The sequence below is a fragment of the Zootoca vivipara genome, chromosome 11 (genome assembly GCF_963506605.1).
Source record: "Zootoca vivipara chromosome 11, rZooViv1.1, whole genome shotgun sequence".
Classification (NCBI taxonomy): domain Eukaryota; kingdom Metazoa; phylum Chordata; class Lepidosauria; order Squamata; family Lacertidae; genus Zootoca; species Zootoca vivipara.
Window position 1 is genome coordinate 35,153,116 of NC_083286.1, and position 21,928 is coordinate 35,175,043.

General features: G+C 43.6%; 2 protein-coding genes across 12 annotated transcripts in view; both read left to right on the forward strand.

Annotated features, from left to right (window-relative positions):
* Positions 1–17,574, forward strand: part of POLK (DNA polymerase kappa) — a 35,940-nt gene extending 18,366 nt beyond the window's left edge. For 5 of the 8 annotated variants that reach the window (XM_035099499.2, XM_035099497.2, XM_060280234.1 and 2 more), the window contains exons 8-15: positions 741–865; positions 8,489–8,655; positions 9,706–9,738; positions 10,915–11,008; positions 11,833–12,004; positions 13,267–14,139; positions 14,592–14,643; positions 15,443–17,573. In XM_035099499.2, coding sequence (XP_034955390.1) covers positions 741–865; positions 8,489–8,655; positions 9,706–9,738; positions 10,915–11,008; positions 11,833–12,004; positions 13,267–14,139; positions 14,592–14,643; positions 15,443–15,527 — 1,601 coding nt within the window. In that variant the 3' untranslated portion in view covers positions 15,528–17,573. Of the gene's footprint in view, positions 1–740; positions 866–8,488; positions 8,656–9,705; positions 9,739–10,914; positions 11,009–11,832; positions 12,005–13,266; positions 14,140–14,591; positions 14,644–15,442 lie in introns of all 8 variants that reach the window. The other 3 variants (XM_035099500.2, XM_035099503.2, XM_035099502.2) reach the window with 2 other exon arrangements.
* A 52-nt stretch (positions 17,575–17,626) lies between these two features.
* Positions 17,627–21,928, forward strand: part of ANKDD1B (ankyrin repeat and death domain containing 1B) — a 44,148-nt gene continuing 39,846 nt past the window's right edge. For 2 of the 4 annotated variants that reach the window (XR_009558326.1, XR_009558327.1), the window contains exon 1: positions 17,627–20,073. Coding sequence is in view for 2 of the 4 variants with exons in the window: in XM_060280238.1 (XP_060136221.1) it covers positions 19,944–20,073 (130 nt within the window). In the remaining 2 variants the exon portion in view is untranslated. The remainder of the gene's footprint in view (positions 20,074–21,928) is intronic. The other 2 variants (XM_060280238.1, XM_035099920.2) reach the window with 2 other exon arrangements.

Here is a 21,928-nt window from a genome sequence, read left to right on the forward strand (position 1 = left end):
GGGGCCATGACCAGGCACAACCATGACAGGTTTGTGCATCAGAGCCTAACTCCGACACACAAGGGAGTTGTAGAGACAGCTTCTTCGCATAATGGCCCAGCGCTGACAGCCAGCCGCAGCTCCATTCCCAGGTCAGGCTGGACTCAGGAGCAAATAAGATGAGAATTGGTGGCAGCTTTGACCCCCCCCCCCAGGCTGGGCTAGAGCGTGCAAGTGCACCCTCTGCGCCACTTTGCAAGGCAAGCCACAGCAGGCTCCCTCTCCACCCTGTTGCTCTCAGAGGCATACACTGTGCGCCTGCCCCGAGTGGCTATTCAATGACCTATTAACACTGTTCAAGGCCAGATTAAGGTGGTTGGGAGCCATATATTAATGTTCTTCTTCCTGTTTGTTCCTTTCACATTCTTGTGTGTTGCTGGGTGTGGATAGGAAGGTTTTAGTCCAGAGACTTTACAATGACAGAAGAAAAGATTGCAGATATGTTTTCTTACGTTGTGAACTGCTCAATAGTCTTTGGATGAACAGTGGCATACATATTTAATTCCATAGGACCTGTTACAGTCAAACTTGTTAGGATCTGCATATATATATTTGAAAACAAATTCAACTGAAAACAAAATGATTATTGTTTACTACACAAACCTCATCATAACTATTTCTAAAATCGTTAGGAGCAGAAGTAGCAGGTTGGCGTTTTGTATTTGTTTGACATTTGTTGGTTTGTTTGTTTGCTTGCTTAGGCATTGCTCCAAATACGATGTTAGCAAAAATGTGTAGTGATAAAAATAAACCGAATGGTCAATATAGAATACCCCCAGAAAGAGAAGCTGTGATGAACTTCATCAAAGATTTAGCCATTAGAAAGGTGAGCTGATTTATTTATTATTCAGTGTTGTCATCCTTATTACTGCTGGTAGACTTGTTTACTGTCTTAAACCCTCTTTGCATCTAAATTTAACCCTTTACTGTTTTATACTTTAATGAAGTATGAATTTTATGAATATAAAATTGTGTGCATTTTGTTGTAAAATTGAATGCTTTCTGGGAGTAGGGAATGGATGCTCCCAAAATACACTGATAACATTTAATTTTTGTATCCCTTTCCATTTGTTGTATTGGACTTGAGTAAGTGAAGGTTTAGGCCAAGGTTTGAGTGAACATACAAAACTTCTCAGTTTCTAAGGGGTATGTGTGCCATCCATGGCTTCTTGTTAGATCCTTTTTGGTTGAGGACTTCCCACATCAGGAATATACTGATGATACCTGTGTGAATCCTGCTGGGAAAATGTGACCGACACCTGTAGTGTTTTCTGTTACTATTTGGTGAGCAATATAGTAAATGCCTTGGGAAACTCTTGGTCCTCATAACATCACTGGAGATGAAGAATACAGTATATTGTGCCTGTCATTTAAATAATAATTTACACTTGGACACTGAAAATGCTATGCTGTAACATCACAGTGTGACTAATACTCTTATACCCTCCAAAGAGTAAGATTCCTCTTACTTGCTGTGATGGTAACCTGTGATTTTGAGGACCCTTTATTTAATTTAATAATTTGATCTGTAGGTTATATTCTTTTCTCTATCCAGAGCATGAACCAAGAAAATCAAAGCTGTTAATATTTTTATTTTTTGTTGTTTCATGATGGTTCTGTTGTTTATGATCTTAGACTTTTCAAAAACTGCATTGAGTACTTTGCTAGGAAGTGCTATAAAAATCTGAGAAATATGAAATAAGACAAACATTTGGGGTAGCTCAAATCAACAAGAATCAGGTATGGCTAGTTATAATACGTTTTATTTGATCAGCCAAAAAGTTACAAAGTGATCAAGCTGTGAAAGAACTTTGCATATACCGTGTTTCTCATATTATAAGTCATGTCTTATATTAATTTTTTCTTCAAAAAAACACGACATGGCTTATTTTTGAGGGATGTCTTATTTTTTAATAAAGTGCACGCGGGCGCTGTTTGCCGGGCTTGTCAAGCCCAGCAAGGAGCGCCCGCCGATCTTCGGTGACAGGCGGGGATGGGGGGAGAGCGGAGAACGATCTCCGCTTCTCCCCCACCCCCGCCTGTCACACAGCACAGGGCCGAAGATCGGCGGGCGCTGTTTGCCGGGCTTGTCAAGCCCAGCAAACAGCGCCCGCCGATCTTTGGTGACAGGCGGGGGTGGGGGGAGAGCGGAGCACGATCTCCGCTTCCCCCCCACCCCCCCTGTCACACAGGACAGGTCCGAAGATCGGCGGGCGCTGTTTGCCGGGCTTGTCAAGCCCAGCAAGGAGCGCCCGCCGATCTTTGGTGACAGGCGGGGGTGGGGGGAGAGCGGAGAACGATCTCCGCTTCCCCCCCCACCCCCGCCTGTCACACAGGACAGGTCCGAAGATCGGCGGGCGCTGTTTGCCGGGCTTGTCAAGCCCAGCAAACAGCGCCCGCCGATCTTCGGTGACAGGCGGGGGTGGGCGGAGAGCGGAGAACGATCTCCGCTTCCCCCCCACCCCGCCTGCCACACAGCACAGGTCGGCGGGCGCTGTTTGCCGGGCTTGTCAAGCCCAGCTAGGAGCGCCCGCCGATCTTCGGTGACAGGCGGGGGTGGGCGGAGAGCGGAGAACGATCTCCGCTTCTCCCCCACCCCCGCCTGTCACACAGCACAGGGCCGAAGATCGGCGGGCGCTGTTTGCCGGGCTTGTCAAGCCCAGCAAGGAGCGCCCGCCGATCTTTGGTGACAGGTGGGGGTGGGGGGAGAGCGGAGAACGATCTCCGCTTCCCCCCCCACCCCCGCCTGTCACACAGGACAGGTCCGAAGGTCGGCGGGCGCTGTTTGCCGGGCTTGTCAAGCCCAGCAAGGAGCGCCCGCCGATCTTTGGTGACAGGCGGGGGTGGGGGGAGAGCGGAGAACGATCTCCGCTTCCCCCCCACCCCCGCCTGTCACACAGGACAGGTCCGAAGATCGGCAGGCGCTGTTTGCCGGGCTTGTCAAGCCCAGCAAACAGCGCCCGCCGATCTTCGGTGACAGGCGGGGGTGGGCGGAGAGCGGAGAACGATCTCCGCTTCCCCCCCACCCCCGCCTGTCACACAGCACAGGTCGGCGGGCGCTGTTTGCCGGGCTTGTCAAGCCCAGCTAGGAGCGCCCGCCGATCTTTGGTGACAGGCGGGGGTGGGGGGAGAGCGGAGAACGATCTCCGCTTCCCCCCCACCCCCGCCTGTCACACAGGACAGGTCCGAAGATCGGCGGGCGCTGTTTGCCGGGCTTGTCAAGCCCAGCAAGGAGCGCCCGCCGATCTTTGGTGACAGGCGGGGGTGGGGGGAGAGCGGAGAACGATCTCCGCTTCTCCCCCACCCCCGCCTGTCACACAGCACAGGTCGGCGGGCGCTGTTTGCCGGGCTTGTCAAGCCCAGCAAGGAGCGCCCGCCGATCTTTGGTGACAGGCGGGGGTGGGGGGAGAGCGGAGAACGATCTCCGCTTCTCGCCCACCCCCGCCTGTCACACAGCACAGGGCCGAAGATCGGCGGGCGCTGTTTGCCGGGCTTGTCAAGCCCAGCTAGGAGCGCCCGCCGATCTTCGGTGACAGGCGGGGGTGGGCGGAGAGCAGAGAACGATCTCCGCTTCCCCCCCCACCCCCACCTGTCACACAGGACAGGTCCGAAGATCGGCGGGCGCTGTTTGCCGGGCTTGTCAAGCCCAGCAAACAGTGCCCGCCGATCTTTGGTGACAGGCGGGGGTGGGGGGAGAGCGGAGAACGATCTCCGCTTCTCCCCCACCCCCGCCTGTCACACAGCACAGGTCGGCGGGTGCTGTTTGCCGGGCTTGTCAAGCCCAGCAAGGAGCGCCCGCCGATCTTTGGTGACAGGCGGGGGTGGGCGGAGAGCGGAGAACGATCTCCGCTTCTCCCCCACCCCCGCCTGTCACACAGCACAGGTCGGCGGGCGCTGTTTGCCGGGCTTGTCAAGCCCAGCTAGGAGCGCCCGCCGATCTTCGGTGACAGGCGGGGGTGGGCGGAGAGCAGAGAACGATCTCCGCTTCCCCCCCCACCCCCACCTGTCACACAGGACAGGTCCGAAGATCGGCGGGCGCTGTTTGCCGGGCTTGTCAAGCCCAGCAAACAGTGCCCGCCGATCTTTGGTGACAGGCGGGGGTGGGGGGAGAGCGGAGAACGATCTCCGCTTCCCCCCCACCCCCGCCTGTCACACAGGACAGGTCCGAAGATCGGCGGGCGCTGTTTGCCGGGCTTGTCAAGCCCAGCAAACAGCGCCCGCCGATCTTTGGTGACAGGCGGGGGTGGGGGGAGAGCGGAGAACGATCTCCGCTTCCCCCCCCACCCCCGCCTGTCACACAGGACAGGTCCGAAGATCGGCGGGCGCTGTTTGCCGGGCTTGTCAAGCCCAGCAAGGAGCGCCCGCCGATCTTTGGTGACAGGCGGGGGTGGGGGGAGAGCGGAGAACGATCTCCGCTTCCCCCCACCCCTGCCTGTCACACAGCACAGGTCCGAAGATCGGCGGGCGCTGTTTGCCGGGCTTGTCAAGCCCAGCAAGGAGCGCCCTCCGATCTTCGGCTCTGTCCCCCGATGCGCGACGGCTCGGGGAAACAGGCAGGGAGCTCCTGCTGGGTCCCGCGCCTTCGCCTCTCGCTCGGTCGGGGCTACACGACATGGCTTATTTTCGGGGTATGTCTTATTTTTCACCAACCCTTAGAAATCCTGTCATGGCTTATTTTTTGGGGATGCCTTAAAATATGAGAAACACGGTAGATGAAATTTATTAAATATGCTTTCTGCCAGCATGTAATACTATCTAGTTTGACTTCTGTTTATTCTATCCCATGTGCTATATTAAACTCTGATTTTGCTAAAATAAAGATTACCACTTTTTCTTTGCCTTTGCTCTTTACCTTACAAAGGACTTTTGTGTTCCGATCAGTTTTAGAGTAACTGCTGCCAAAGAGAGAGCTTGCATTTTTTTTTTGCCCAGTAGTTTTGATGTAACCTCAGATCCTTTTCTGCATTTGGCACATATGCAAAAATGTTAAAATGTGAGCGAGAGGTACTCGTGTTGTCATTATTCAGGGTTTAGCTCCCTCCCGCAAGTCTCTAGAAGTTAAATCCCCAAAATGGGAAATATATATACTGTACTGTATATATTTAAGGGCACAGAAAGCATACACATTTGAATACTAAAACACTATGCAGTGCAGTGCTTTTGCTAATGTATTAGGTTGGCTCCAGATAAATGCCCATGTCTTTTCCTGCACCTCTTTCTGTTCCAGCCACCACCACCCTGTCCCAACACCCCTGAAAAGCTATTTTCAGGGGCTGTAACAGAAGTGGCCTGGGGGAATCACTGAAAATGAGGTGAACAAATCTTTAGTGAATGTGCTGGAGGACTGCTTGAGAGGAAGGACAGGAAAGTCACCTGCTCTCTTCCTTCCAAATGTATTTCTCTGTTTCCAACCCATTATGTTTTCCTATTACAACTCAACCAAAGTAACAATCATCCTCTTGTCTTCAGTGGAGGATAAAACTGTACAGAGCAAATGAACACTGCAAGCATTTAAGAGCCTTCTGCAATGTGCTCATAGCAGAGGGATGCAGCTTGCAAAATAAACCTTGCATGTGGAATGTGTCTATTTTCATCTGAAATGTTGGAGGCTATGCTAACAGGTTAGAGAGAGCTCTAGGCAGACTGAGTTGTGGACTCCCTTGTGCCTGCCCCCTCCCCAACAGCAGTGGGCAAGTTCCTTTTCCTTATTCTTTATATGGAAGTGTGCTGCAAAGCACGGGCTGAGCCTACAGCCACCCATCATAATCTTCCCTATAACATCCCTGAAAAAAAAGAAAAAGTGATGTCAGTGGGCTTTGGTGGGCCCCAGAATTTGGCTGGCCGTGCTGGGTGCCGTCATCAGATATATGTACAATAGTACCTTGGTTCTCAAACTTAATCCGTTCCAGAAGTCCATTCCAAAACCAAAGTGTTCCAAAACCTAGACATACTTTCCCATAGAAAGTAATGCAAAATGGATTAATACATTCCAGACTTTTAAAAACAACCCTAAAACAGCAATTTAACATTAATTTTACTATCTAACATGACCATTGAGCCATAAAATAAAAGCAATAATCAATGTACTGTACTATAAAATTAATAAGACAGTATTGTAGATGATAAAAATTAAGATTATTATTTTTTACCTGTACTGATGACACTCATTGTTTGGATGGGGGGCTTTTATCCATTTCCGCAGTCACATAATCAATCAATCAATCAATCAATCAGTAGCTGAACTGGGTTCCACACAGTCACAAAAACAAATTAACCGAAAAAGCCTCAAAAACAAAAACAGGTTTTCGACATGTGATAACCACAGTGTTTGAGTACCAAGGCGTATGAGAACCAAGGTAACACTGTACTAGCATAGTCTACTCTACTAAAATCTGAAGTTTGGGCTATTATCATTAAGCTCAACAGCATTGTGTGTGTGTCTCCCCTAACCTGTCTGTTCATTTGTTTTTTCTTAATGTTCAGTCTGAAGAAGCTGGCCCCAATAAAGGTACAGAGATCAAGGGCTTCTATAAATATTCAGCTTCAGAAAGCTGTAGCCCTGAAACCTCTCTTTTTTCTCTTTCAATTTAAGCACTGATATTGCTCAGTAAATGGTAAATCTTTGCTTTTGGAATTATGCTTGAGTTTGAACACAGTAGAATATATGCATTTTATACAGCACTAGCTGGCCCTGCACGTGTTGCTGTGCTTTAGTCTGTGAAATGGAGGGTAATAGCCCCCCTTCAGATCCCCCTGAGTCGAGGCGAGATACTGTGGAGAGGGGAGGTTTCATCCCTGTGTCTCCCCCCACCCTGTTCTGACCCATTACGTATCCCTGCTCCCTATTCAGCCCCCCATCCCACCCCCAGGCAGGCCCCTACCTCCACTTGGCAATGTTGGTTATTTGGTGGGGGATTTTTTTTGGGGGGGGGGGTAGTGGTGCTAAATTGTAAAGTAAAAACCCTTGCCTGACAGGAGCCTAGGGGTCTGATAATGGCCGCCTAGGGGTCTAATAATGGCCGCCTTGGTGGTTTCAGTTGCTTGGTTGATGATGTCATTTGGTTTGTGGGTGTGGCTTAGATTTCACAGGAAGGGAGGGGTGGAGGAGGGTATAACGCCACTTGAGGGCGCTGTTTGACTTGGTGGGAAACCAGGTCTATACCTGCCCAGGTGTGTGATTTGAGGGATTTTTGTCCCCAACAATGCTCGGGGAGTGGACTGTATCATTGTGTCAAAATTTCAGGACGATCGGTCAAGCGGTTACGGAGAAAAGTGGAAAACACAGTTTCACGATTTTTACATTTTTATATATATAGATAAAATTTCTTAACTATCTGAATGCACCTGTTTTACAGTTCAGCTGAATCTATTAGCTCAGGGATCACCAATGCAGCACCTTTGAAGGCCTTTTTGGGGTCTCTCTCTGAAGCAACCTGGGGTGTCTGTAAATTAAATTGCTTCTCCTTGTTTCAGTCTGTGGAGTGGCTTTATTGATTGTGGGAGGGAGGGAGTGGTGGCAGAAGAAACAATGGCCATTTGTGGAGCAGGCAGAGAGCAGTTAGCCTTACAGAGAGCTTTATTTTCTCAGAGTTTGGGAGCAGTAACAGGGATTGCTCTATTTGCTCAGTGATTATTTGCCTGCTAGCCACATCAAGGTTGCAGCGTGCAGTTGCTTTAGCCCCACAGAGATTCCCTCTGCAAAATCTTGGGGTGAGGAGAGAAGAAGCAATGAGCATCACCCTGTTTGCTCAAGGAATATTATCTCACCAGCCAAGTGGAGCAGGCAGTTGCTTAGCCCCTAGAGGGTTTTTTCAACAAGGGGAGAGGGAGAGAAAAGGAATGGTGTGGCCACCTTGTATATCTTTTCTGGTACTTAGGAATGTTGTTAGCAACAAAAATGTGTGTGTGTGAAATCCATATTGTGTAATCAGAACAAAACTTACTGTGTGCATGTGGTTGTTCAAGGGGGGGGGGCATTAAGCAGCAATGAGTGTGCTCGCTAGTTTTGTGTTATGCCACACCCCATGGCAACCATGTTGTGACTGGTGCCTACACTACCTTCTTAAAATGCAAAATGTGCCCATGGATCCAAAAAGGTTGGTGGCCTCTTTTCTAATTGATTGAACATTGGAGATTCTTCAAACTGCAATGCAGAAGAATGCAATAGGTTCACCAGCCATGGACAGAACTCAACAGGGCCATATAATTATTCAATATTATTATTATTATTAAAAATTCTGTTTTAAGTTAATTAATTAAGCACATGCTCCCCTTATCTAATTTATTTATGTTAAGTGCTCCAAATCTCAGAACCTTGTCCACCTTTAATCACTGGAAATAACTATGATTGATTAATATTCTCACTTCCAGAGGAAATGTTTGTAAACTATGGTTTCATTGTTTTCCAGGAAGTTCACTGTTTTATTAGTGCGCATTAACTCTCTTCCAGGTGCCTGGCATAGGAAAAGTAACAGAAAAAATGCTTAAAGCTCTGAACATTGTGACTTGTTCAGAACTTTACCAGCAGAGGGCACTAATTTCTCTTCTCTTCTCTGAAACATCTTGGCGTAATTTCTTGGAAATCTCACTTGGTTTGAGTTCCACCCATTTAGAAAGGTATTTTGTGTGAATGAGTTACGTTCATTTTATATGCTTTATAAATCTTTTGTTAGCTTGTAACATTGTTACATAAAAGAAACAAAGCCAAGTCAATAATATGTTTCCTCTAACTGTTCCCACAGTATTCTTGAGCTTGGAAGTCTTTCACAGCCCTGCTTAAGATCCTTAACTGTAAAATAGCAACATACATTTATATCCTTTTAAAATAGTGGATTGTGTCCAATGCTGCCCATGCACAAGCAGAACAGACTTCCACTTGTTCAGCGGGACTTTCCCTCTCCTCCTCCCTGCTCCCCTACAGCCACAAAATCTGCTCCAGGGGGTTGGGGGACCCTCTGGAGCAAATACAGTGGTACCTCGGTTTGCAAACACAATTGGTTCCGGAAGGCTGTACTTAACCTGAAGTGTACTTAACCTGAAGCGAACTTTCCCATTGAAAGTAATGGAAAGTGGATTAATCAGTTCCAGACGGGTCCGCGGAGTACTCAACCTGAAGCGTACTTAACCCGAAGTATGAGTGTAATTGGTTCCGTAAGTCCGTACTTAACCTGAAGCGAACTTTCCCATTGAAAGTAATGGAAAGTGGATTAATCCATTCCAGACAGGTCCGCGGAGTACTTAAACTGAAAATACTCAAACCGAGGCATACTTAAACCAAGGTATGACTGTATTGGGTACGTACAAGGGGCTGCAGAATAGGGGAGAGGATGGTGATTTCTGTTTACACAGTGTTGAATTCTGCCCAGCATCTTTCAATGAACAAAGCTTAGTTGGTGAGTCTTTGTACATTTTCAATTTTATTGTGCTCTTCTAAGTGCATTTTCAAGAGCACTATGAAACTGACAACTTACCAAAACTGGTGAAACTTAAATTACAGATGATTTTATTCCTGTTGGATCCTATCCAGCTATAGTGATTATGATTTTGGGGGGGAGGGGGGACGTGGGGTTCTGTATATTTGTATTTGTAATAATGGTGATAAATCATTATATATAAATGTTAAATAAACACACCTGGACACAAACACTTATTTTTTTCTTTTTAAAGGGATGGAGAAAGAAAAAGCATGAGCACTGAAAGGTATGTGCTCAATTGGCTTTTAGAACGTTTGTATTGATTTCACTGTTTTGTTGTTTGCCATGCCAAGCTCCTTTTGGGAGGAAGAGCAGGATTAAAAACCCACTAGGGTATATAGAACTAACATGCTTACCACACAAAATGTGGAGCTTCTTCTGCTTAAGGAAAAATCATTTTTGGTTTCTTGGCGATAAAAATGTGATTCTAGCATAAACAAGTCTTTTGCAATTAGGGAATCTGAGAACTGTACTGAAAGCCATCTTTTCTTGAAAATTAGTAATGCGACATAAAATGCTCATTACTGTTCCAAAATAAACCTATTGAGCTGTTTCCCCTCTATTTTATTGAAACAGTAACGAGTATTTTGTTTGCAGTTTTAATCTGGTGCAAAGAATGGTCTTCCAGAAGAATGCCTAGGTCTCCAATAGATAAATGCTCAATTATGTTAGATTTGCATTTTAATAATAATAATAATAACAACAACAACAATAATAATAAACTCTCAGAAGTTTAGTTTTCCTTAAGCTGTTCAAACATTTATAAAACAAGATTTATAAGGCCTTATGAGAATAATTGTGCAAAATCTCTAAGATTAAAAAAAAATCAAGAGAAAATTACCATAATGGGGTGGATCTAGGCCAATGGAGTTGTACTTGGGTCCCATTGAAATCATTGTAAACTGTTAAGTCATTATTAACTTGATTCCCACTAATTTCAGAGGGGAATGAGAGCAACCTAGGGTTGTGTTCAGTGCTGCAGAAGCAATGTTCTGCTCACACAACAGCATGCCCCTTCCTCTCCTTTCTGTGCACAGTGCCAACATCTGCTCCAGAGGGTCCTCCAACCCTTTGGAGCAGATTTTGTGGGTGCAGGGGAGAAAAAGTGGGAAAGTTTAACTGCAAAAAAACAAAGTCTGTTGCATGAGCAGTATGGCAGTCCCGGATCCAACCCAACATCATTTCTGACACTCCATTTGTTCTTAAGCCTTTATTATTCAGTAGGTGTTTGTTTGTTTGTTTGTTTGTTTGTTTGTTTTTGCAAATTTCTTCAGCTTAGCTTAAACCTTAATATTTTTATTACATGGATCAGTAAAAAAAGGTCAAGTTTCTCTATGCTATTTGAGGATGGACTATTACTAGTCATTGCTATGATTGTGATTGGTTTTCTTTTGGCACATAGGACATTTAATGAAATAAGTGCTGCAGAACAATACAGCTTGTGTCAAGAACTCTGCAGTGACCTTGCTCAGGATTTGAAAAAGGAAGGACTTAAAGTGGGTAAATTTCTATAAAATGTCAGCACTCAGATCTTCTGCATCCCTTGTTACAGTACAGTATTTACATGGGAGGTATTTTTGTTTTAGCCTTTTCTGGTAATATGAATTATTTATGCAAGAATTTGTTTAGCCTAAAGTAATCTGTGTCTCTTAAAATCAATTCACCAAGTAATTTTGCATAGAACAGATATTATAGTAAAAGCTGTTAATTAGCAGAAGAAGGAACAGTAATTGATTGCCTGTGGTTTTGCTCTGGCCAAGCATATAATGTTCAAACATTTGAAGGGTATACCATTATTCCTCCTCATCTAATTCATAATAGATGCCACCCAAGGCAAACATTGTCATTAAAGAAACTTGTATACTGTATGAACTTCAGTTACCCTGCCTAATCTTGACATTTATGGCACCACAAGGAGAAACATTCAGAGGCATCTAGTAAAAGTGTATTGCCATAGTGGTACTAAATGCTTATAGGAATTAAAACCCTACATGAGCCCACTAGGAATTGAGCCTACTCCTGTTTGTACAGCCCTTCCCTAGCTTCTATTCCTTGGTCATATTAGAATGTGACTAATAGAAGAATGCAGATAGTTCTTTTTCATTCTATGACTGAACAAAATTAAGACAGTTGAATGATCAGTTGCTTGGCAGCCCCAAATAAGATGAAAAAGAACACGAAATGCTTGTGAAAAGTTAATTATATATAATTGTGAAAAGTTCACTGCTACGGCTTTGATTGCCTTATTGTTAAGCTAGATCTATCATCTCAGGGTATGCCCATTTCAGAAAAAGTCCTAAAATTCTGTTGGTTTTAATAGGCTAGAACTGTAACTTTAAAGTTGAAGAATGTAAACTTTGAAGTAAAAACAAGAGCTACTACAGTAATGTCTGCAGTTTCTACTGAAGAAGAAATATTTGCTGTTGCTAAAGACTTGCTTCGGTCAGAAACGGAGGCTGTGGCCCCACAACCTTTACGTCTGCGACTGATGGGTAAGTATCACTTTAATTTTTTTTACTGATGGTTAGAATTCTATGTGCAACATAGGTGTTGGATGGAAAAGGCTGTGCTGCTTGTTGCACCTCCCTTCTTAATGTTGTTGTAAAACATCAAGTATCGATATTGTAGTAAAATGAATTGTTAGAATGTTTTCTTAAAATATACAACATTGTATATTTTCTTGAAAAATGCAACATCTTCCTTTCAAACAACATTGGCAACAGGTTTACTTGGTTTTCTAAAATGGAGAAGTGTGGTGCTACAATGGGTATGAATTGAATCTACCAATGTACGCAAGGGGATTTTTATGCAGAATTTGATTTCCCTGAACCTCAGCTTTCACTTAAAAGAATAGAAAGTATACCATCATGTTTAAGGAGATGCCACTGAAAACCTTCAGGCAGTGTTAGCAAAAGGCTACAGAATTCAAGAGATGAGGAAATTTTATAGGTTCATGTCTATTGTTCATGGCCTTTGTTACAATACTTTTCTTCTTCCTTTTACCATGTAACTTGTTCTGCTGTTTCTTGCCAAAATTTCCCAGTAACACAGACAGTAAATGCACATACTAGATTTCCAAATAAGGCATGCTAACCTATTAATGTTTGCTGCATAAGATTTTCCTAATTGTGGGCACTGGGAACACTTTATTTTGAGTTTTAATCTTTCTTTCATAAATATTGATTAATATTTAATCAAGATCCCAAGAGAACCTTCTTACTTTATAAGAAACGTTCCTTTGGCAGCATATATGTTGAAGTGCAGAAATGTTTTAAAAACTCTAAAATCCATTATTTTGGATAGCATGTAGATTTTAGGCTTTCATGGCGAGGGTTAGTAAAATGATCTATTTGCAAGAGTTTCATTTTCAATTTATATAGTGTATCAAGACTGTAATTCTGGTCCAAATTGCATATACAGTACAGTGGTACCTTGGTTTAAGAACAGCTTAGTTTATGAACAACTTGGATTAAGAACACTACAAACCCAGAAGTAGGTATTTTGCTTTGTTAACTTTGCCTTGGAAGCAGAACATGTTCCACTTCCTGTTGAGTGTGTTCCATTTGTAAATTGAGTCCCCCACTGCTATGGGAAAGCATGCCTTGGTTTAAGAACGCTTTGGTTTAAGAACAAACTTCCAGAACGGATTAAGTTCGTAAACCAAGATACCACTGTACTTAAGTTCTATTCATTTTGATGAGACTTTTAAACTCTGTTGCCATTCAACTATATGCTGCTTATTTACCATATTCAGGTATACGGGTATCAGGTTTTCTAAATGAAGAAGAAAAGAAATATCAGCAAAAAAGCATTGTTAATTTCCTAGAGCCTGGAAAACATATCAGTACCACCGGGCTCTTTCCTAGGAAATCGGAAGAGGAATTTTTTCCAAATGCTTCTGAGAAGGAGAGTTTTTTCAATAAAAAGCGAGCTACAAGACAGCAAACTAATCAAGCAGCTTCTTTAAATATGTCTCCAAACAAGCAGAATCTACAAGATATGAAGTCATCGGTGATGTCAGTTGAACCAGCAGAGAATAATGGTGAACATCAGATCTTCATTTGTCCTGTTTGCTTTGAAGAACATCAAGATAGCACGTTAGAGGCATTTAACAGGCATATTGACAGGTGCCTTAGTGGAACGTTGGAAGAAGATATTGTAGATAACAGCAAATCATGGCAGAATACAACTGAGTTGTCTGTAGACATGGAAAAGAAAGAATGTCAGAAAGATAAAACAAGTAAGCCACAGATTGAAGTACAGTCAGCAGATATAGTTGATAATGCTACAAACAGAAGCACAGACATTTTCCCTAAGCTGCAAGATGATGAACACAGTAGGGAGAGTGAGTGTAGCCTTTCTAGTAACTTTGGATTTGATACATGTGCAAAACAGGATTTTTCCTCTAATGTCTTATCTGTGGAAAAAGAAGAATATTTTGAAGAGCCCAGTTCTTCGGAAATTAAGTTGCCATGTTTTCCTGATGCTACTGAAAACAAGGTTTTAGTTTGCCCAGTCTGCAATTTAGAACAAAAAACAACGGACCTTGCTCTGTTTAACAGGCATGTGGATGTTTGTTTGAACAAAGGAATTATAAAGCAGTTGACAGAAGAGTCAAAAAGCCTTGGTGAGTATTCTGTTTATCACTCATTTTAAAAAAATGCAAAATATATTTTGAACACATTAGTACCACAAATATGGTACAGCAAACTAATTCACATTGCAAAGGAGTTGGCCATGTCCTGTTTTTATGAAGAAATAGGCTTATTTAAAGCTGCTTCATGAACTCTGATGAACTTAGGATATATAAAGATATAAAATAAATTATGCCAGGTTATTGATTTGCCCATGTTCTCTAGAAGTTACATCAATCTGGAGGTTACATCAACCCTACTTTGGGTGAGGACCACCTAGAATGGGAAGTTTGCTTCCCATTCATTATGAATAACCCTTAAGACTCTACCTAGTATGGTAGTTCCACTCCCCAAACCCTGGGTTCCCACTTACCATATAAACCTCCTGCAGAATCTATTATTATTTTCAATTAAAACATTGTGAATATTCCTCATTTTTCTTCAGGAATCTTGGACAGAGGACAGAATAGTACAAATTTCACAGTAGGAACCAAACGGTAAGCTCTGGGTGTGCCAAGTAAACATTTGAGTATTTAGAACAGGGGTGGGGACCCTTTTTGACGCCACAGACCAAATCCTTATCAGGTTTGGCTTCACAGATCAAATTTGACAGGTGAGCTGAGATGTTCACCTGCCAATTGCATTACACCTCTATGGTGTCACATGCTTGACTGGTGGGTTGTCAAAAAATCTTGCACGACTTTGCAAGCCTCCCCACACTCTCCCTTTAAACTCCTGAACTCAGAGGTTTAAATGGGAAGCATGGTGAGACTTCCAAAGCACTATTAAAAATCTGAGAAAGCCAGCAGCAGTGAGGGAAGGAAGGAGAAAGAAACCTGTATTGTGTAGTCTCCTTTCTCCTCACAGCCAACTGGCATCACCTGCTTGAATATTTAAAGTGGCAGTGGGAGAGAGGAAAAAAAAACCTTTAAATGTTTGAAAAGGCAGTGACAGCAGGGGATGGGGCAGAGGAGAAAGGAGACTGAATAATACAGGCTTCTCTTTCCCATTCTCAGAGCAAGGTCATTGGATTCAGTCATTGGGTTGGGTTGGGTATTGGCTCCAACTGGTGGTCGGAGGCAGGACAAATAGCCCCACTCCTGTTTGAAGCTCCAGTTTTCAGAATGTTAAACAGGAATGCTGGGTTGCTTGAACTATTGCAGGGTAAAGCCCTGTCACTAGTGATGTCAGCTGATGGACAGGTCAGTGTGGTTTAAAGCACATCATTATCAACCACAGTTGTTTAATTAATTTAATGGTATGTATTTAATGGTATGTGTTTTTCTTTCATTTCAGGTCTGGAACAGTGGTTCCCCAGTCGTCATCTAAAAAAGCCAAGTCAAATAATTCTAAGTATACTATAGAAAGTTTTTTCAAATGAATACTATTTATTTTAAGGACATTTTCATCACTGTTAAAGTACAATACTTTAGATATAAAGTACATTGCTCAGGATTATGCAGGCTTTACATTTGTGTAAAAATTTTATAGACACTTTTACACTATTCAGATCACCATTTTATTATCAGCTATTTGCCTTACAATAACACTTCATATTTTAGTTACAGGTAGGTAGCCGTGTTGGTCTGCCGTCGAAACAAAATAAAAATAAAATAGAAAAATTCCTTCCAGTAGCACCTTAGAGACCAACTAAGTTTGTCATTGGTATGAGCTTTCGTGTGCATGCACACGATTGGTATCTGAAGAAGTGTGCATGCACACGAAAGCTCATACCAATGACAAACTTAGTTGGTCTCTAAGGTGCTACTGGAAGGAATTTTTCTATTTTATTTATTTTTACTTCATATTTTGACTTCTTTAAAAGTCATTTTAATAGCTCTTTGATAGAAAAGAAAAAATGAAGGATTGAGCTTTCAGTTGGTAATGAACAGATATGCTTCATAAATGAAACCTTGTTAAATTTGGGCTGATGGTGATTGGAGCAGTAATGCCAAGATTTAAGATTTGGTTCACCTTCTGTTGTGCTATACAAAAAGCTTATTGCAGGCAGTGATGAAGTCGTAGTATATTTAGCACCCTGCATTTCAAGCACTTGAAGTATCTACACACCAAACTACGCACACGAAAATTCTAACTCCAGTTAATTTAAACAGGAGATCTGCTCTCTCTCCATAGGCAGTCAGAACTTCATGTACCATCTAGACTAGACTAAATTATCTTAATACTAAATCTTTACCTTGGATATGGGGGAGCTACTATGCCTCATTTGAATAAGAAGAAAAAGATTTTTTAAAACTTGTTTATGGTTATCAATATCCAAGAGCCCTTGGAGAGACATAAATTGTACTGTTGGAACATTTTCTGTTCTGTGGCTTTGTAGAAACTGTTTTCAGCGCAATAGTCCAAAAGGCTCTGACTTCCCGAATTAATGATTAAGGAGGCAATGCACTTAGTGAAGTCAACTAGACTAATTCAGTAAGACTAGAGAAGTGTAACAGATTCAATGTAATAAAAACAGGGTAGGAAGTTGTATAATCAAATAAATCCAGCCTGTGTGTCTAATTCTCCAATAATTGATCTCATAAAGATAGGAAAAATGATATTTAGCTCTTAAGTGAAGGAATTTTACCAATCAAATATTAAAGATTATGAAGAGTAATGTTAATTTCTTGTTTACATTTTCCAAACATTATAAATGGTATATATATTTGTGTTTATATAAATTATCAAATGTTTTAAAATAATTTTATACATAGTACATTCACAATGTAATATATCTTCCAAAATAAATCTAATATAGAATATATTTTCCAAAACAATTTGGTCAGACTTCTATCAAGTTTATCATAAAGTTGCTACTCTCACTGTAATGCAAAATAAAGTGGCTTTGTAAAATGTATGTTCATTATTAGAACCATACTTTTAACTTCTCTGCTTTAGCAGTAAAAAGACTGGTCTCAGCTTCTTCAGTTCTACATATCCAACCTGTGCCTTAATAGCTCAGTCCTGTGGAATAGATTTGGTCATTTTGATGCAAACTGCTGTGAAATTGCCATCCATTATTTGATAGTTGGAAAAAGCTCTGCCTCCCCCTTCCAAACAATCTGGGGATATAGTTTACTGTCCCACCATAGAAAATGGTGGGAAAATGGCATTCAATTGCTTAATTTCAGAGTCGGGATCAACACAAGTTAGTGCAAGACCTTTTTATCTCGAGAGTGACATTCTCTTCAAGGCAAGCACACATGATAGTGGCAGGTGGGGCCAAAGGCAAAGATGGGTGGGGCAATAAATGTAAATTTTACCTTGGTACAGTAGGCTTGTTTATACACATGCACCTCTATTCTCCATCCAGGCAAACAAGAATAATCATAGAATCATATAATTGTAGAGCTGGAAGGGACTCTGAGGATCATCTAGTCCAGGCATAGGCAACCTTGGCTCGCCAGCTGTTTTGGAACTACAACTCCCATGATCCCTAGCTAACAGGGCCAGTGGTCAGGGATCATGGGAGTTGTAGTTTCAAAACATCTGGAGAGCCAAGGTTCCCTATGCCTGATCTAGTCCAACCCCCTGCAATGCAGGAATGTGCAGCAGTCCCATATGGGGATTGAATCTGCAATGTTGGCGTCCTCACCATGCTCTGAGCTTCAACGACATGTTACAAGGAGTTCAAGGATACAGTTCCAGCCAGGAAAAACACTAGGAGGGTGTGAAGTAAAGCCAGTGATAGATGTGGCTGTGGAGGTGTTGTGACCTGGGGATGACCTCAAGGAGTAGATAGAGAGGTCTGGAAGGCCACATTTGACCCTCAGGCCTAGGGTTCCTCACCCCAACCCTGTGCCTGGCTTGACAACTCAGTCTCAGGCCAGTGCTAGGATCACTTTTTTACTATTGCACTGGCTTGGAGTACATAGGCCTGATCATTTGAAACACATGACTCCACAGAAGATAAATGAATGAACAAAGTTTTAATCCAAGCTCTATTATCTCCCAGATGACAGGGGGTTCACAGTGGTGCGCATGGTTCTTCAGTTCCCCAATGTATCCTCACAACAACCCTTTGGGGTAGGTCAGGCTGAGAGGCAGTGACTGGCCCAAGGTCACCCAGTGAGTTTCATGGTGGAGTGGGGATTCGAACCCTGGTCTCCCAGGGCCTACTCCAACACTCCAACCACAGTGGCTCATAAAAAACACAACACTGAGTAAAATAGAAAATTGCTCTTCATCACTTGCAGTGTAATCCGATGCTTTTTTTTTTACTTAGAACAGAAGTAAATTTCACTGTGTCCAACCCCGTATATTTCCTAGGAAGTGTGTTTAGGACTCTTGTCTCCTTGTGAAAAATACGGTATATACTCAAGAACACAGTTACAAAACACCTTGCTGTATTACTGGAATGTTTAAGTCCAACATGTGACCCACTTTTTAGCAATGTACTTTCAGGAACTACATTGAACTTTTTCTGCGGATCTAGCTCAGTAAACAGGCCACCCTGATCTCTGCTGAGCAGTAGTGAGATTGCAGGGGTTTTGGCACTTAAGCAGGGTTTGTGTTCCCTGGGAATGAGACAGGGTGGAGACCGTCGTGTCTTTATGAAGTACAGTTTAGAATCATAGAGTTGGAAGAGACCACAAGGGCCATCCAGTCCAACCCCCTGCCAAGCAGAAAACACCATCAAAGCATTCTTGACATATGCCTGTCAAGCCTCTGCTTAAAGACCTCCAAAGAAGGAGACTCCACCACACTCCTTGGCAGCAAATTCCACTGCCGAACAGCTCTTACTGTCAGGAAAGTTCTTCCTAATGTTTAGGTGGAATCTTCTTTCTTGAAGTTTGAATCCATTGCTCCGTGTCCGCTTCTCTGGAGCAGCAGAAAACAATATTTCTCCCTCCTCCATATGACATCCTTTCATAATAGAAGTTTAGTTTACACATGTTTACAACCTGAGTTCTGATGGAAGGAGTGCAGAACATTACACCCTACCAGCGGGTCTGATTACTTCTCTCATTCCTTCAGCAAGCTTGGCTCCAAAGCAGCAGTCAGCCAGCTTCCCAAGTCTCTGCATGCAGTCTCCTCCAGTGGAGTTCTGGCCCCTCCCTCCTTCCCCCAAAACCCTGCTTCAAAACCTGTTTTAAAAGGACACCTTTTTTTCTTTGTTGACATCACACCCCATTAACCCTAGCAACCTCCCCACTTCTTTTGTTTTTGTCCACTTCTTGTGGGCAGAGAAGTGAGCACCTCCGTGGCCTATTCTTATTTGGCTCTCTTTGTGTTTTTAATGCCATCACTATCAGTGATCTCCTGAACAGAAGAACTGGTCCAGCCTGTATTTTTCACTGCCCTGGCAAATACTAGCTAAATTCTACCTTTTACTAAACTTAGAATGTGGAGTCTGTGCCCCGCCCCAAATTCCTAACAATATTATATACCTATGCTACATTTCCCATTGCAAAACAGGCAGCGCGCCTTTGGTGGTCCTGATCAAAAAATAAATGTTTTTAATTACATCTCTCAGGACTCTTTATTCGACCAGAACTGATTCCTCCTGCCTTTGGATTTCAGTGGACGCGCCTACCTTTCATCAGCATCGGGGTGTAAAAATAGGCAATATAGGGCAGGAACAAACTTCCTACGAATCCGACCAGGTCTTAGTCACCCTCGTCACCTACTTCTCAGGTCCTCCTTTGTTTGCCAGCTCCTAGACTGACGGTAGCCCATATTTCTTATCTAGTTGACGGAGAAACGCACACACAGCTGATGCTTGTGGACAGGGAGTTGCCCCTCGAAAGCGACACACACTCGCCCAGCACCTGCTGCTTCTCTCAGCAGCGCCATGGAGGAAACCTGGAGCCGCGCAGTGAAAGGCCTGACTGATTTTATGGGCTTTCTGAATCGGAGTCCCAAAGAAGAAAGCAGCAGCCCGAAGGCGACGGCGGCAGCAGAGGCGGCGAACGCGGGGACTTGTGAGTGCTGTTGTTCCGTGGCTCAGGAGGTGCCCCGCTGGGGAAGGGAGAGGGCGCTGCTCGGCACCACGCCGACAAGCCCCTGGCGTTATTATTATGACTGGCAGCCCAGCAGCCGGCCCCGCGAAGATGGCGGTCCTTCCCACCCCGCGGAAGGCGGGAAAAGGCAGACCAGAGGCGCAAATGGGCCTTTGGTTCCTTGCGCTTTTCACGCGCGTCGAGGCGTCCTTGGCTGAGAAAGCGCGCTTCTTTTTGTCAGCAGCAGCTCGCGAGACTATAAGAGGGTTTGTTTTTAGACAGACAAAAACCGTAATTTCTACTAAGCGCCAGGAGAGGATTAGTTTTATGTTGGTAAATTCTCTCTCGGGGGCCCGTGTGTCTCTAAACAACTTACAACAGGCAGCAGCAATTCCTTCCCCGATTGCATTGTGCGCTTTTACGCATCTACGTGGTTGAACGACATAAATCAATTCCAGCTGGAGCGGGAAGGAATGGAAGCTCCTCCCTCCTTCCCATTTCAGAAATTCCCTTCTGTAGGGTATAAAAAACAGGAGTCGAATCCTGAAAAGTTTTTCAGTAACAGGGAACAGCCCTGGAACACCGGAAGAGCAGAGGAAAGGTCAGCAGATTCTGGGGTGCGTTCCCTCCACCACTTTCCGGCTGAAAATTGGTAATAATTCCTCTTTCATATAGTTCAAAGTGCTCCACTGACATTATTTCAGTAATATTTATAATAATCCTATAAGGCAGATAAATAGATATTGCAAGCAGCCAAAAAGTGGCTGGCCATTTCTGATGCCCACCCGTTACGCAGGAAGAGAGCTTTCACCAGATGGAGGCAGTTTGGCACAATCAAGCAGCCCGTTACATCATTTTCTACTGATAACCTAATTCATCTTTGGAAATTGCTAAATTATTTCCTGCAATGTTTCCCTTGTGGCAGGGAGTTCCATAGCTCACTTTTCCTCAAGCCAAAGACAGGCGGAGATTGGTTATTTGGTTGTATATTTCGCCCTTTCAACACCTACTCTGGCCCTTTCCCCTCTGAGGAGGAAGACTTTGGTCTCCTTTCCCAAACTCAATTCCTCAGCCATCTGTACTCGGCACACAAAGAGTTGCTAGCGTTGGCACACATTAAGTCCAACCAAAAGGCGCTATGGCATAGCTAAGGAGCAGGGTAGGCAACTGAGGAGGCACTGGGCAGACTATGGCACTGAGGCCCACATGAAAGGGGTCTGAGCCAGCTGTTTGAAAAACACTGAGCTAGGGTTTATCATTTTTCATAAAAAGTGAAAATGGAAACAGTGCACATATTATCTCAGCAAGAGGAACACGAAATGGATTTTCTAAAATCAAAACAGACCAATGTTTTACAAATGTGCATGTTTACTAGGGGTACTTCCATGCTGGTGTTTATTATGGGATGGGTGCTCATCATGTATGCATTTTTTTTCCAGCATCCCACATGGCATTGTAGACATAAAAACATTTCCCATTTAATCCAGATTTCCTTTTTAACATGGAAAATCTGATAAGTTTTTTTTTATTAAGTTGCCAACCTGTTGCCTATTTGTGTTATCTGAATGGCCCATTTGCAGTACAGTGGTACCTCAGTTTATGAACACAATTGGTTCTGGAAGTCTGTTCATAAACTGAAGCGTTCATAAACTGAAGCGAACTTTTCCATTGAAAGTAATGGAAAGTGGATTAATCCGTTCCAGACGGGTCCGCAGAGTACGCAACCTGAAGCGTACTTAACCCGAAGCATGGGTGTAATTGGTTCCGGAAGTCTGTTCATAAACTGAAACGAACTTTCCCATTGAAAGTAATGGAAAATGAATTAATCCGTTCCAGA